Source organism: Thermobia domestica, chromosome 13, assembly GCF_964235325.1.
Source record: "Thermobia domestica chromosome 13, izTheDome1.hap1.1, whole genome shotgun sequence".
Classification (NCBI taxonomy): domain Eukaryota; kingdom Metazoa; phylum Arthropoda; class Insecta; order Zygentoma; family Lepismatidae; genus Thermobia; species Thermobia domestica.
In genome coordinates, this window is record NC_137466.1 from 50,265,834 (window position 1) to 50,283,980 (window position 18,147).

General features: G+C 30.9%; 1 protein-coding gene across 3 annotated transcripts in view; it reads right to left on the reverse strand.

Annotated features, from left to right (window-relative positions):
* Positions 1-18,147, reverse strand: part of LOC145668135 (glutamate-gated chloride channel-like) — a 94,833-nt gene that overhangs the window by 23,290 nt on the left and 53,396 nt on the right. For all 3 annotated transcript variants that reach the window (XM_081735704.1, XM_081735702.1, XM_081735703.1), the window contains 5 exons: positions 17,778-17,905; positions 9,632-9,759; positions 5,953-6,023; positions 3,538-3,607; positions 979-1,132 (listed from right to left, as the gene is read on the reverse strand). In XM_081735704.1, the coding sequence (XP_081591830.1) occupies positions 979-1,132; positions 3,538-3,607; positions 5,953-6,023; positions 9,632-9,759; positions 17,778-17,890 (536 nt within the window). In that variant the 5' untranslated portion in view covers positions 17,891-17,905. The remainder of the gene's footprint in view (positions 1-978; positions 1,133-3,537; positions 3,608-5,952; positions 6,024-9,631; positions 9,760-17,777; positions 17,906-18,147) is intronic.

Consider the following 18,147-nt stretch of genomic DNA (forward strand, 5'->3'; position numbering starts at 1 on the left):
AAATTCTCTGACTTCAATTTGGGGCTTTCTTATTTTGTCTTTAAAAGATTTTTTCTTCACATTTGGAAAAAATGAAGCACGAAAGACCTTTGTTAGAATTATGTTAGAATAAACAATATCTTTGCTACAATGTAAGCAAGACCTATTATAATAAGTAAGACCTATTAATTAATGGTGAATGTGTTATATGATGTGGTGTAGTTGAACATTAATGTAGTGTGTTGGACAATACAGGTTGAACATGAGACAAGTTAAAATAAATATGAAGTATTAATAGGATAATATGTTTAATGTTGCTTGATGATACTCATACATTAAGGTGACACTGGGCAAACCATCAAAGATACATGGAGTGATATTGAGATTTTATTTGATTCTATAGATCGTAGGGAATCTAGTACTTGATTTACGACATAAAGAGATACGGAAATTAAAAGAAAGCAACCTTAGAAAATCGAAAATAGGAGACCAAAGTATCGCAAACAGGCATTACAGTCTAGGACGCTGTTGAATGGGGTTTCCCTAACCAAAAATGTTTTATTGTTAGTCCTTCAAACCGGTTATGTAGTTAAATGTAATATTTTATAACTTATGAGTAAGAAAGTAGTATCTGAAACTCAGTTTTATAACTATTAACATATATATGCAACATAGCCTAACTTGACTTGCTCTCAAAAACTTGATCGAATGTTCCCAATAGCCAAATCATTAACTTTAGATTATGTCAGATTAGGAGTTAAAATAATTAATAAAACTTCAATATGGGAAGCAGTTGTTTGAAGTTCGAAGTTTGCAACTGATTTTTCTTTCTTTCCTTTTAGATAGAATTTAATATTCTTGTTCTCTATAATGTTCAACACGTATCAGAGGTAACTGTTATGGTAAGCTGTCAGCTCTTAGAAGCAAACTTGAAGTATAAATTTTAATATTAGAATTAATTCAACATTTTAAAGGTATTTAGGCGTTATACATACTTACCTCGTGCTGTACAAAACCTTTCCATCAGGGAAGATTCTAATGTATAAATTAGGTGTCATGATATTATGGGTATGACTCTCCTTTTCATTGGAAAAGAACAAATCTGGCTTCCATATTCTCTTGGTATCAGATAGATATAGATATTTCAGAAGACCTGAATAGTAAAGTGATTAGTATTAAGTGTTTTACTTCATACTATAATAAATAGTATAAAGCAATTGCAATATAGAGGAATAAACTAACCGCAAATCATTTATATAATCACAATTTATTTGCAATTTTTGTGTGGTCTACATCATTTTGCCAATCAGCGTACATGAAATACGTCTACCATAAACATCAAATTTGTTTTCATGATATAAAGAATAACTGATACATAAAACAGAATTAAAATTAGAATAATACTTCTGAAAAGAGTAGGAAATGGATTAAGCATTTAATGCAGTAGGTTTAACACGTGAGAAAAGTTTCAAAGAGAACATAATAAATAATAATACATAACGAATAAAAATGACAATTAACCCATAATAATTTTATTTATTAATTTCTTGTGTCAAATCCCTAGTTACGAAAAATGAATGTACTGAAACAAATTTGCACTGTCAGATTGCAGAGAACTTACAAAATCAATTCTACAAGGTCAAACTACAGTATAGACAACACTGTAGAAGTAAAATATTGCTTTAGTATTGTAACGAAAACAATAATCTGTATATAAAAAAGTGTAAATGTTGTTATGGATAATGGTCTGGTACGGAAGATATCATTTTGTTATGGCCAGACCTGTACATTTATGTTGCTAGGTTTTGTGGCCAGACAAATTTCTAAACAGTAAATATATAATCTAAATAGACGTTATTGTGAATACATGTATGGTCAATTTAAGAAAAGAAATATTATAAAATATAAGGTAAATTCATTGGGTGAATTACATCTTAAGTAGTTCAATAATCATATATTCTGACGAACTTATGGTAAATATGTAACTAACTGTCAAACAAAAATAGTTGAAGTTGGAATAAATGTTACAGTATGTGTAGTGAATTTGATATTGAAAATACCAGTAGAAATGTAAAGAAGTGGTCAAAAATGGAAAAGAAATCATAATGTCGTATAGAAATACTTATATCAAAATTCTAACCAATATTTACTCTTCCCGCTAGTCTAGCGACTAGCGTGCCTGTCTTTGGTGCACGGTTTCCCTGGTACGATTCCCAGTTGAAAAGCATTGAACCCCATTAAGATGGTCAAATTTTATCTTGCACCGTAGGTATATGCCTCATACAGCCTCAGTGCTGAACAGAGGCACTAAATTACAACAAATAAGCCAACTAACATCTACAATGGTATACAATTTTAAAAACACGAATGTTTAAGGAAATTAGTGAGCTTGTTGGGACCACAGTACTTCCTTTCTGTTATAATTTGACGTTATGTCGAAAGAATTACGGTTCCTCGGAAGAATAAGCAGAAACAGAACAATTTTTATACTTTTTGAATCGTTATAGTTTCTTCACTGTATTGTAAGTTAAAAAAAATCATCAAAATAACAAAGCAGTGAAGAATTGTTTTAAAAAGTTAGCTGGAAGTTAGAAGGTAACTTTTATTGTGCAGTAAGCATAATAGAAGACTATGGTTAATAGTTACACTGAAAATTAAAAATTGGTTTGCTATTGAATCAGAACACTGTTCATATAATTATCTATACTTACGTAAGAAAATTGACTGATTTAAGAGGAAAATACGATGTGTAGGAGAACAAATAGATTTGCATTTAGTATCATCAACCTAAAAGTATGATTAATGAAACAGGGAATAATTTTCAGGTAACCATTAACTGGCTACAGTAAATTAAGTAGGATATTAATGTCTGTTTTGGTAGAATATATATACAACTGTGTCATGTTTAGGTAATGATGGAAGAAATTAAGAACAGTTATTTCTAATATTGTTTCCTCAACCGTAAATATTATTTTCACCGTGGTACATGGTTTTTATTTCATAGTTTATAAAGCTTCAATCCACTAAGACAACTGTGTAAACAAGAACAACATAGTCAGCTGCCAAACATAACGTAGGAAACAAAAATATCAAATACATGGTTAAAAAATATGCACCGAATTATCTTAAGTTGTTTTTATGTAGAACTATTTGTTTTTGCCAATCAGAAAAGTTTCGCTTTGAATAAAAATAAAATAAACCATTTAAGAGTACTGTACAGGTTTCTTTCGATTGGAGTAGCTCACATTCATTATATGTTAGACCTCAAATTGCTTACTCTACGATTAGTATCAAATTATTTAATGTAGATACAAGATTATCATTCACACTTAGTAATCGGGATATCCTACGTTCGAATTCCTGTTGTTTTCCATAGACACGCCAGTTGAATGCCGATTTCGTACCTTTAATACACAGGCTGTAGCATTCTAAAAACTCCTTTCCTATTTCCATTATCAATGTTAATGTTCTCGCTGTGAAACGTCTTTCGGCTGTATTTGGAATCAATAGAGAATAAAACCAGAATAGAAATAAAAGGCATTTCTTTTTATTACCCACCTTCTGAATCATTAAACTTAAGTCTCTCATCCTGCCATTGTTCTCTGAATGTCAGCTGAACATTATATTCCTGGAAAAAGTTAATTGTACTTATACAGGCAGTTAAAAGATTTTTATATATATATAATTACTTAATTCTATTTTAATATATTAGCAAAGCTCATTCTAGAGTAGTAATAATATTGAATTCAATTATAAAAGTAAGCTATTCTGGAGAATAAATATCAATAAATTCCACATCGTCTATGAAATTAGAATATAGCTGAAGAATTCATGAGAAATTTAAATATTACTATCAGAATAAGAATAAAACAATATAGAACATAATATTTATAAAAATAAAACATTATCAACGTAAAAAAATAATAAGACAACACTAGCGTAGAATTGTTTGGTACAAATTTTAAAAGTATTTTATGTATAAATCTTCTCATGCAGGAATTTTCTGGAATGGAGATAGCAAAGAGCTAACTAATTAGGCAGCTTCCCACAAATTGGAGCAAGAAAAGTAATAATTAAGGTGAATTTATATTTCACTTCAGTTGTTTATAACGTAAACGTGGATAGCTGTTAAGCATGCATGAACAGGAATATTGATATATATATATATATATATATATATATATATATATATATATATATATATATATATATATATATATATATATATATATATATATATATATATATATATATATATATATATATATATATATATATTTAAAATAAATTAATCATGTAAATTGATTTTCATTATAATTCTTTAGACTTCTAGGTTATGGTAAGGAAGGGTGCTGTACCTACGATCGGTTGTACCTACGGCCAGTGCTCATTAAAAGTTGTGTTTTGTCGGGAAAGATCGGAAATTGGTCAGACAAGATTTCGTTCCGAGCCCTTCAGTTCCATACGTGGCCGTGTTCCGAGATCTTGGTCTGATAAATAGCTGTTTATTTTTTATGTTTTCGGGAGGTCAAAGTTAAAAAAAAATGTAGATACAAACTGTAATTTTTCTCTCTCATATAGTGCACGCAAAAGTACCAACAATTCCGTATAACTATTGGTAGTGATTCTATGGATTGATTCCCAATTTTTATTTCGATGGAGCCACGTTGGGTTTGTCACCGACAACCGGTAAAGTATAGATGGCGAAGTGCTGTAGCTACTGCCATTGAATCAGTTGTACCTATGGCCACCACACTAAGGCCCGTGAACAAGCAGCAGATAACAATGAAGCATGACCATCCTCGAGGAACAGGGATGAACAGCATTTAGAACCAGAAATAGGCATAAATCAGCAGAAGCCTCAATATCTCGGAAGCCACCATCATGCCTGAAGGTCTATCAGCATCCTTGTTGTTATCACCAGAAGTTTTGAGGCATTATCCCAAGGCTCCTGTCCGAAAAACGAATTGGCGGGGATGACAGAAAGGCAACTCAAGGATTCTGACAAGCTCACAAAAGATTAAGAAACTAGAAAAAGCCTATCAGCTAAAACAGAAAAAGCTTCTGAAGAGAACTTAAAAAGGAGCATCACCAAAACTAGTAAATAAACAGATGACTAAATGGGCATTGACATTTACGAGTTTATATCTTTAGACGCTGCCATAACGAAAAGTTGGATCCACTGCACGTTAATCTCATCTTCTCTCACTTTTAGTCTGTTTCAGCGATTTCAATTTGGGTTACAAATGAAAATGAAAATAGCATTTTTCAGACAAATGTGTGCAATTACCGAGCATAACGCTTGATAATTTTTGCTCAAAAATCTGTTTCCTTTCACTACCTGTTTATTAACAAAAATAAAACTTTCTTCGTGGCCTATCCTTGACAATTTTTTCCAATTTCAAACTGTTTGTGGATTCAAATAATAGGTGACCATAGGTACAACGGTCTATTGTACCTACGGCCAAAAAAGGGTCTTGGGAAAATAAAAATAATTCTTATTTAACGACAACATTTTAAACTAGAAACAAATTATGTGCCCAAATATTATATTTGCGAAAAAATGCATTACAGAAATCAGAAAACATTCAAATCCAAATTTTGGCCGTAGGTACAGCACCCTCCCCTATGCATAAATACGGTAAGTTTTATAGTACGGTTTTGCCCTTCTGCCTATCTGCTAACAAGTATCACAATAAAAACGATAAAAAAAATAGCGAAAAACAGTATTCTTATATTGATTTGGCTAAGGACAGAAATCAATGGACAGCTTTCGTATATGTGGCATTGAACTTCTGGATACCATAGGCCATAGAGTTAGTTAGTCATCGTACTTTTTTGTCAAAGAAAAACTGATTGCAAATATTTCAAACTTTATTAGATGCCAATTATTTTCTCACTTAACTTTTGTTGTAAACATTTCTTTTTTTCAGATTTAATTGGTATTGGAGCATATGACATCACCGTACTCACCATGTTATGATCGTCTAACTTGCTTAGTGAACGAATATACATGTTCACAAACACTATAACGGGATGGTCCGCTAAGTAAAAAAAAAAAAATAAATAAATAAATAAATAAATAAATAAAATAAAATAAAATAAAATAAAATAAAATAAAATAAAACATAAAAATTAGTAGAGTAAAGATATAGTATTGCATATCTGAAAACAAAATATAAATTTTTATATTTGATTTTTTTCGATTTAATGAAAAAACACATACATACGTTGTTTCTTTTGCTGGGAAAGGCACATACAAACTAAAACGAATACCATAGAGGATACAAGGTTAAATCTTTCCAAATATTTACACACCAAAGTCAAAATAATGTTGCTAATCATGTATACATTGTGTTTTATAATTATAGATTTATTTTATGTGTTGTACAAACATGAAGCAAGCAATAGAAGTCTTTCAAGTTTAGGCTATCCAACAGCACCGTGAAGGATAACCTTTCATGAACTGTTTCTAAATGGACGATAATGGGCTGACACCCGATTACGTCATTAACGCATCCAACAAAACAAACTACTGAGACCAGTATGGAAATTCGAAATTGAGCGACAAAGGCGGACGAACTTTCGGGCTAACCTTCCTAAAGTATCAGAAGGCGAGTGTAACACGGTCAAAGGAGCATTGCAGATCTACAGACTTTTCATGCCACTACCAATATGAAAAAAAAGAAATTTTAATATGATTTACAGATTCCTTTTTATTAATACTTAGTTAAAGTTTCAATTGACTCTTGGCTAAAATAAGAAACAAGTTAGAAAGAAATAAGAGTACTTCTCTGTTTTTTTCAATGAACTTTTGTTTGAAGGGTCGGTCGCTGCAATAAAATTTCCTGCGTTGAGGTAGAGAGCATTTTTATAATTCATGTCTCCTTTCCCATTCTTCTTTCTCGCTTTGTCACTAATGGGTTATTCTCAAGACCTAAGGATTCGAGTGATCTTATCTTTGTTTTCTGGTGTTTAATAAAAGTAACGATTTTCTTTCTTGGAGCAAAGACACACCAATTTTTGGCTGTAATGCATCTGAATGCTTTTTTTTTTTTTTTAAAAAAAAAAAAACCTTTCATTTGCTCTGTTTGGGCATTATCTATTAAATAGATTTACCGTGTTGAAGAATCGGCAGATAACTGAGATAACCAACAAAAAACATTACACATGTTCCTCAAGATATATTAGTACCAATATGAACATTTACACCTATTTTGCGGTGTATATACAGACATTTTGGTTTTCTACCCTAAAACACCGAGTCAAAATACGACCAGTCTTGAACGGAAGCAAAAAACAATGACAGATGAAAAATTTACCAGTCGCGTTCAGTAACACTTAAACGTTGAAAGAAAGGGAAAAAGAATATAAAAGAATGATATTATGGATAGTATTAATACGTAAGTAAGTTACCACTGCTTTTCTTTACCCCCTGCTGGTCTAGTGTATTGCGCACGCGCCTTTAATGTACGAGGTCCTAGGTTCGTTTCCTGAGGAGAGAGCGTGAAAATTTGCACACATTATAGTGGATTAGATTCCATCTTAAACTTCAGATCCACATCTCACATAGCCTTAGTGCTGAAAAGGACGCTAAACTTGAATTAACAAGCTATTCAATGTCAAAATAGTTATTTCCATGAAAACATATCTATACCATTAGGCTACATATAAAAGAATAAAGGTGATCATACTATTATAGAAAGAAACGGGTAAATAATTTGAACAGAAAACTTATTTTATCACGAAAACATACGAAGGAATATTTTGAAATACGTATGCTAAGAAAGAATATAAAATAAATTCAATGATTTTTTTTTTTGCCAAGAATAGAGTATCATATTAATTCCTGCAATTACGGAGATAACCTTGTTATATGTACTCATCCACAGAAAGAAATGAATACGAATTTCACTTTTCCAAAATTCTGTCCCTAAAGGAGGATATTTCTGTAACACTCAAATTTCCGATTCTTTGCTCAGAAGAAAGAAAACAATGTGAGGATCTGCTGAAATTAGATGTATGAAATTCTGTATATAATATCTTAATTAAAAATAAGGGAAAACGTGTTTCAACATTTTCAAAAATATCGATTCTAATGGAGGAGTGAGCAATTTGTAAAATATTCAAATTTACGATTATTATTTGTTCAGAAAGTGACCAATATGATAATTCACTTAAGTTAGAAGTGTGAAATTCTACATATAAACTCTTAAATTAAATATAACTGAATTCCAGTTTCAATTTTTTTTAGAAATCTGATCCTAAGAGGAAAAACCGGGCAGTTTCTATAATATTCAAATTTATGTTCATTTATTCATAAAATGCCCAAAATGAGGATTCTTTAAGTTAAGAACATGAAATTCGTTATAACTCTTAGTTAAAAATAACTTAATATAGGTTTCGGCGTCTAAAGGCGATTTTTTTTTATAATATTAAAAAAACTCTATTATTAAGAAAACTCTAAATGTGATGTTGTATTAACTTTTAATTAATAATAAGGAAACACATGTTTCAGTGTTTTCTGAATTCGTTTAATCGAATTCCGCCCCTAAAGAGAGAAAGGGAGCAATGTCTACCATTCTTTAAATTTCAGTTTTATATTCGTTACAACTTATCTCTCCCGTGCACAGAACGGCCACTTCTGCTAGTAATGGTACAATTTCTCTTGCGTTATTCTGCAGTACTAATGTCTAATGATAGCACGTGACATTTGTTGTAGTGAGTGTAGTGGATGTGTTTAAATGGTGAATTTATAATTAATACATGTTTGTTTTAACTTGTTCATTTGAAGTAGTAATACTCCATATGAATTAGAAACATGGTTATACTTTTCTTCTTTGGCAAAGTCAGCTGCAAAAGAATATATTGAATGAATCATTTCTTTCTGTCGAGTATTGCAGTTCACCTACTGAAACTTCATGCCACTTATTAAGGAATACCTTAAAGGAATGGATGGAATCAAGACAATATGGAAAAAAAAAGAAGAAAAAAACATCATCCTCTACCTCTTCTCTTCCCCTCCTTGTTCTGTCTGTTCTCAATATCCTTCCTCCGATTCTAAACGCGATTCCTACGTAATACATTGGCCAGTCGGAAATGACAGCTTTATACGACAGCTGAAATTACCGTAGTAAATTCAGCCAATGATTGAGCATTAAAAACTGTGACGACACCAGCTTTAATTTCTTGAGAAGTGGGCAAACGAAGGAGCAGAGAAAGTCTCTCTCTCTCTCTCTCTCTCTCTCTCTCTCTCTCTCTCTCTCTATATATATATATATATATATATATATATATAGAGAGAGAGAGAGAGAGAGAGAAATAGATATTACTTGATCTACATCACAATTCAACATTTCTGGCGGAGGCAGTCGTTCAGTGAAAGCACTCGCCAGACGGATGCTCGCCCTCCTTACTTCTGGCGTCGCCACTCATTGCAAGTTGAATGAAAATGAACAAAACACTGACAGAAAATAGAGAGAAATGAACAGAAAAGCGAAAGAGAGCCCTATAAGGGAAAGTCCTATTCTTCTGCATTTAAAAAGGAAGTAATGAAGCTTAAATTATTAAATGTCACATGAGTCTGTATGCAACGCACTATAACAAATGAACACCTTATAAGATGTTTGTATGTTAAATTCTATTTATTTACCCGTCCCGTTCGCTCCTAATGGTCTTATCCCAGCGTCGTAATTCTCTGGGCTTAAGAGTTGGTCCAACAGTTCTCTTCTCTTCTCAAGGATATTTGTTGCAGATCGCGGACCTGTTTGATAAAGTCCCCTACAACATAGAATATTGAATAAGTTACTTAACTAGTTCAAAACATTTATATACAACCAATAAAATTATCATATAATTCAAGAATTTAGTGCTAGAAAAAATGAGAAAACTGGATTAATTAAGAACAGACAAATATTGTTCCATTATAGCATAATTAAGTTAAATACTCTATTTTAAGATCATTTATAGCAGTGGCGGCCGGTGGATTGTGGTTACGGGTGTTGCAGTATGAACGATCGGAGAAAGAAGATAGGAACTGGACTCATCTGATTTTAAAAAAATAAAAAAAATGTTTACGATTCTTCACCACCAAAGAATAAACACTGAAAGCAAAATAGTGTATTCTCATCTAAGCTCCCACACAATCATTTATTATTATTTTATATATATTTTTTGAATACTCTCCTGAATTATCCTTTGCTTCTTTTGTGCAAGACTTAATTGCAAGTTTCTCCTCAGTGGGGAGCTAGGCAAATGACTTCTTTATAAGTTATTTACAGAAGTCATTGTATAGAATTCATTCAGAATTCGTAGGACATTTATAGGATTAGAGTACATACAATGCAATTAAATCTAACAACTAAAAACTACACAGCTGATTCAAACAAAAACAAAAAAAAAAGAAAAAAGAAAGAAAGAAAGAAAAGAAAAAAGAAAAAAGAAAAAAAAAACAGCTGATACAAAAGAGGTAGGCTATATGAATCGCGAATATCACATACCCACACACACACGTGCGCAAAGGAAAAATTACATTCCAAATCATCCGTCTTATTTGTAAGCAATGCATGATGAACACAAATAATTCCACATGAGGCGAAACAATGCTTATCAGTCATACGTTCTGGAAAGCAAACTTTGAAACCCACCAGATGTAGGATCAGCATGCCACAGAAACCAAGAGTCACACAACTTCAAAACAAACAGCATTGCTAGTTCTGCACCCAGAAATGATTCCTAGGAGGGTCCAAGGTATTTGGTGGGGTTCAATATGTCTATGTCTATGTAATATCGCACCTGCCTTATTTTGCACCCGAAAAGTCGATAAGTAATTCTTAATTACTGTCACCTATATTTGTAGAAAAAAATTATAGAACGATTATTTTTATATGAAAATAAAGAGTACATGATGAGGCGTAAAATCAAATCTTTAGCATACATCAATAATTTCTCTGTTAAACTAAGTCTACAAATGTTACACGAGTTTCGAAACTTTTGGGAGGTCCGGACCCGGTGAAACCCCTCGTGGATGCGCTCCTGAGCATTGCTAAGTAATCCCAAATTCAATGTGACGTTTCCCATTATATAGTTTTATTTGGAAAGTTATCAAGAGTATAAAATACATTTATTTTATAAAAGAATATATATACTAAAATACTATCCACTGAGGGAAGATGCTTTACAATTTTTAACATAAACGTCAGTTGGGGTAATGTTTTGGAAAGCAGAAATATGATTTCCCATTACATCAAATCAAGTTCGAGTTTTTTCTTGATTGACAATTCTTGTCAGTAGCAAAAGAACATGTGGTTACTAGTTAAACGAATTTCGGTGTGTTCGGAAATTAAGGAATGATATTAGTAATTCTTGAAATATGATTCTATATATTGACTTATTAATATTTGGTTTATAAATTACTGTATAAAAGGCCTTCATTATCTATATTAACTTGTAAACGCGTCTTCACTTTCTTTTGTCTTCTGCTCTATTACATATTTTCCTTCTTATTTTCTAATTCTGCAATCACTTTTTGTTTAATGTGTGTCACTATATTGGTTTGCTTCTACACAGTCCCGTAATGTAAAAATATGAAAGAAAAAAATCAATTTGTTAATTGATAGAGAAATAAAATTCAGGAATCTTATTTAGCACGAAAAGCCTTCTTGTTCACTGAAAACCATGTCGCGTTGCAGGAGCACTGCAACGACCAGAGCCTTTAACTTCTGAGATAGGGAAAAGGAGACTTAACATTCGCTTCAATTGCCGCGCTGTAGAAATCTGGTCGTTGTATGCTCGCTGCAACGCAATGTAATTTAGAGACTCTGTGATGAACTGGTTTTTCGCTTTTTGAAAGAGATTAATGGATTTTACAGTTATAAAAGTAAAAAATATGTTATTTAAGGAATATATAGGAGTATTAGAAAGTAAAAATTTTCTGTTCCTTACTACTACTGCTAATAATATATTTTTCTTGAAATACTTCGGTCGTTGCGCAAGCCGCCACTGATTTATATTATGAAATACTGTAAATTCTCTATTGAGTATTTTTTTTTTTTTTGCTTAATTGCTTATCATATTTTATAGATTTTCAAAGTTTTATAAGGACATGTTTGTCACTGTTACAAGAAATCAAACAACAATAGAATAAGCAGCTAATTGATAGAGTATATTTTTCATATACAGTACATAAATAAATAGTTCATTCTAGCAGAATAAATAAATAAATAACCATCTTAGTAGAATAAAAACAAATAAATATATAACTCATTTTAGCATAATAAAGACATAAATAAATAAATAAATAGTAAATCTAGCAGAATAAAAACATAAATAAATAAATAGCCCATTCTAGTAGAATAAAAAACAAATAAATAGCCCATTCTAGCAGAATAAAAACAAATAAATAAATAAATAAATAGCCCATTTTAGCAGAAAAAAGCATAAATAAATAAATAAATAGTCCATCTAGCAGAATAAAGTCATAAATAAATAAATAACTCATTCTAGTAGAATAAAAACATAAATAAATAAATAAATAGACAATTTTAGTAGAATAAAAAACAAATAAATAGTCCATTCTAGCAGAATAAAAACAAATAAATTAATAAATAGCCCATTCTAGCAGAATAAAAATGTAAATAAATAAATAGCCACTTTCAACCCTTCATTTGGCATTGTTGCTCTCAAGCAATATTGCATTCTATTGCGTTGTCCGCAAGAATTATAAGTTCACTGGTCATTTAATTGTCATTATTGCTTTCATACAATATTCAAATACATGATTTGTGGGTCGCTTGTTTAGATATTTCTAATCTTCGTCAACAGGGGACAGTCAAATTTCTATTGTAGAAGCTTTATCTCCTACGTTCCGCGAAAGTTCTTTTCTTATTTTTTATTTTTATTTATTATTTTTTATTTATTTATTTATTTTTTTTTTTTTTTGTCGTTTCTTGCTCTGTAGGAAGATATTTCAACGAAACACCTGCTAATTACTGAAAATATTCTTATGATATTTGACCATAATAGGGCAATACTGCTCAGTAGCAACACATAAGACCTATTTTATGGCAATGTTGCTTTGAAATAAACATCCTGTATTTTGTAACCAAAGTACAAAAATACTTTAAAAATTACGAAATTATGATCAGAAAGACATGGTTCAACCATAAAAGCAAACTAAATATTTTAATGGTAGTGCTATCAATGCTTGCCAATTAAAGGGTTAATAGAATAAATACAAACAAACAAACAAACAAATAAATAAATAAATAAACAAACAAACAAACAAACAAACAAACAAACAAATAAATAAATAAATAAATAAATAAATAAATAAATAAATAAATAAATAAATAAATAAATAAATAAATAAATAAATAAATAAATAAATAGTCCATTCTATCAGAATAAAAACATAAATAAATAGCCCATTTTAGCAGAATAAAACATAAATAAATAAATAACCCATTTTAGTAGAATAAAAACATAAATAAGTAAATTGCCCGTTTTAGCAGAATAAAAACATAAATGAATAAATAAATAGCCCATTTTAGCAGAATAAAAACATAAATAAATAAATAAATAAATAGTCCATTCTAGCAGAATAAAACATAAATAAGTAAATAAATAGCCCTTTTTAGCAGAATACAAACATAAATAAATAAATAGCTCACTATAGCAGAATTAGAAATAATCTATTACATCATGTTGAACGAACGATATATTATTTAGCGCCATAAAAATTCATTTTTCTCAAGTTTTTCGAAAACTACAAATGAGAGTTTATCCTCAAGCATGTCATTTTGTACAACTTGATGTGATCCTATCGATATATATATATATATATATATATATATATATATATATATATATATATATTATCCTTGGACAACATTTTACTTCAAATGAAATTAAAGTTTAAAGAGTTAATGATAATTTGATCTTTATCTCATTAACTATACAGTTTACTGTCGTCTTGCTAGCATCATTAGCTTATGATAGTTGTCAAGCGTATACTTCAATAACAGCTTCATCTTACTAGATGGCTGAAGAAGTTGATAAGTATATACTTCAGTATTAGTTACACCTTAATAGGTGCCTCAGTTCTTGTACAGCCTTAATTTTTTTAGGTGTAGAAAATATGTGATTTTCTCGAAAACTACACAGGAGTTTAAGCACTGACATAGAGTGCATATAATTTTATTTTTCTCAACGGTATCTATCGGTTGTTATGTCTCGTCTTTTGATTTGTTATTATTATTATTATTATTATTATTATTATTATTATTATTTATTATTATTATTATTATTATTATTATTATTATTATTATTATTATTATTATTATTATTATTATTATTATTATTAATATTTGTGAAGCGCTAATAATATTATAGTCACTAATTCATATGTAAATGTTGACCAATTTATGTTAGACTGTTCTGTTACTGATATATATTTATATTATTCCAATTGTTCTGATACATGTTCTCATAATATACTCTTCATAACTACGTTTTCTTCTGAAATTTATTCGAAATTTATGTTCTATGTCGGTATATTGTGCATTTAGGCTATTCGTCTGTTCTTCAGTTTTGTACAACAATTATCTCGGTTAGAGACTTTTTGTTTATCATACGAGGGTGATTCAGAAAGCAATGCCTTCAAGGTGAGACATTTATTTGAGTTTGGAAGATAGCACCAATAGGCCTACAGGTATCAGTGGAAAGCTTCCAATATCAGTTACAAATGGTGGCATAATTTTCCAACAGAGTTCCAATTACAGGCAACACACTTGCACAAACGCGAAACAAGGTTTTTCATGCCGTTGGCAAAAATTGTGGTGGCTGCTGGCGACACCATTGTCAAACTGCTGCTTCCACCTCCGCGTCATAACTGTAGCATTGACCCTTAAGGTGATCATTAAGTTTGGGGATGAGCCGAAAGTCGCAGGGCGCAAGATCCGGACCATAAGCAGGATGATCCAGAATATCAACAATACTCTGCCAGCAGATAGGACAACTTTGAATTTTTTGGCGGAGGACAGGACGAGTGGCGGCACTTCATCGACTGACGCTTCGTTTCCGGGTAGTAATGGTGTATCCACGACTCTTCGCCGGCGATGAATGTTCCTTGGCTCAAAACTTCTGCAGTCAGAAATTCACTGGCAGCCCGCTGTTTCAACCGGACATCGTCACTGGATGTCACGGATTGCTCCATTTCTCTGGAACGAGAAAAGATAAGAAGGTGAAACAAATGACATTCTATAGCTTAAACTCAGTGCATTAATGATAAATAATTCAGAATGTTTCAGTACTATTGGCCAAGTAGCTTTACTTTCTGAATCATCCTTATATTATTTTAGTTGGATTTGTGTTGAATTCATTGATTTTGTTTCATTTACTTTTAGTTCCAAGTTTAGTGTTTTTCATGTATTAATAAAATACTCACTGACCAAAGCACTAAATATATTAAAGGCATTTGTGTGATAGTTTCGGATATGTATCATCGCCTTCATCAGACATGTTATTAGTCATCAATAGACATCGGAATTTTATGCACTTAAAATTCATGCAATATGCATGCATCTATGCTGTTAAATGTGTTAAAATATGCACTAACAATACAACAAAAGAGAACATTCTCAATCATGCAGCAATGTTGTCACGAAGTTTTGTAGGAGAAATACAACATTGAAAGTATACTTTACCTTCCAGGAACTTCTCTTCAGAATTTATTTTTATAATAGTTACATTTTATATAATCCTAACTTTTTAAAACACACAAATTGTCATTTTAAAATAAACACAGTGATATGAGAACACGATCTCTAGTTTTTCCTCACATTTGTATTTTTGAGTGCATTTGCTTTACACGGAATAATACGAGCCTATATGTTTCTACAGAAAAAAAAAAACTTTCCGTAATTAACCTTACAGTACATTATGATATCTTCCCTACATTTTTCTGTCAGTTTGTAACATTTGTTGCGACAAAATGACCTCTCAACATTAACAGATGTTACTGGACAATATTTATATAGAGGAGAAAGTTTAGTATCTATATTTTCTGGCAAGTTGAAATATAATCCTTCAAGGTATTTTTTCACGACTTCAATTGTTTTTTAGTCGAAGTTCCTGGTGAGAACACCCATCAATTTCTTTTCCATAGAATGTCCAAATCTTACCAGAAACTGACTGGGACTCGTGCTGAACTTCAACACTTAGGGCCAAGCATTCACTGAGCAGCATTCATGGAGTCTCTTGATTTCGACACGATATCACAATGAGTCTCTATCACTATCATATTTTTCTCTTAAGTTTTAGCAGTTGTAAGCATCTTTATTCTGCTGATCAGTTGCTAAAATCGGCCTTTACTGTACTGATCGGTCCTCCATAAACTAGGCATTCTTCCATCCTGCCATGCAAAAAGCTATTCTATTGCCTAGACATGTAAATGCATTGATAACACAAACTAAAACTGGATTTATTCTATGTTATAAGCGTTCATCTGAAATAAAAACTTACAGAATATGCTAAATATGCTCTTAAGCACTAGTATTTGCTTTAACCTTCGAAATATGCTTTTATATGCACTATAAAACTTTAAATTCGAGCTGTATTATTGTTGTTAGAAACCACTACTAGTTTAACAGAGATACATATGAGTAAACAAAATATGCATTTTCATAAAAATCTGATGTTAAGTCTGATGAAGGTAATGATACATTGTCAAAATTGTTATAAAGTGTTTTCTTAATACTTGTGTATTTAGTGCTTTGTCCAGGGTGTGTTTTACTGATACCAGTGAAATAAATCTAAAGCTATAATGAACAATAATATATTAGTATTTCCATTCTAACATATTATTCAGATTCATTTTATTTGTATTCCCTAAAAAAAGAAACCTTGATTAATAACTTTAAAAAAAGAATTAAATACAAATAATATTTTGTCAAAAAAAAAAAAACTATCCGAAGGAGAAGATGCATATAATTAAAGTCCCTTGTAACAGTCAGCCATCACAATCGTTTCAATATTTGAAAACTTAATTATTTCTATTAACCAAAATCGATAATAAAGTGCACAATAGGAGTTAGCATTTTTCTTTTTTTAAGTTGAAGGTTTTCAGCGACTTTTCCTTGACCGACTTCGACTTTAACCAATAGTTCTTAGAACACTTTTAAAGTCATTTTTTTTAAAAAACCTGGTATTAAACATCAAGAATTGAACAAAAATTGTAATCTGAGGATAAAAAGTATTTTTTTAATGCCATAAATCAAATAAAACAATCTGAGAATGAAAGCGATGAGTTGCTTCTGAGGATGACAGCAGTAAGTCGCTTTCGAAATATCATAAATTAAATTAAGTAATCTGAGAATTGGAGCAGTTTGATTTTTAAATATTGGGAACGAAATAAGCCAAAGAAGGGAAAATCAAAAGCATTAGATTTCTTTACCTAGCTTCAATGAAGTTTTATCATTTTAATGGGCTTATAGAAGGAAGTACTTATAAGTATTTCGTTGAATACAATATATTTTAATTTCTAATAATGTTTTGAGTAGCAACATTATAAATTCTGTAACTATTAGAGAAATATTAGTAGATATTGAATCGAATTTCATCAATGTTCCAATTTTTAAAGAGTAGTTTCAATACAGCGTTGCAATTTGATTTGGTAGCAATAAGAAAAGAGTATTCTTCATCATTGCGGGAGAAGGTGTTATAGTTTGAATTACAACTAAGAAACAAAATTGAGCTAAAAAGTCCCTACGCTCTCCATACAGTAACCGAAATTGACTTACCGTGTGAATTGAAAAAAGCAGAAAAAGACAAGAAAGAGGAATAATTTGCAGACAAAGCTACGTCCCTGTCCAGGATATGGCGGCCATCCTCTTTTCATCCCACGGTACATCATGGTTTAGACTCTCTCCTAGAAGCGTAAAAATGAAATAGAAAATTAAAATTAGAACATAGCGTGCTGCAATTTTACCAGTAATACCTCTACTATTTTCAAATAAGACTTCCAAAGTTAGGGATAAATGAGAGAGAAGAAATTATTTAATTAGTAAAATGTCATAATTGTACATAATATAGTTAAAATTAATCAAATGTTATGTAGTATACAGTAAAGTACATGGCTGGCGAACTGAACCTCCCAGAGCGCTTATCTGG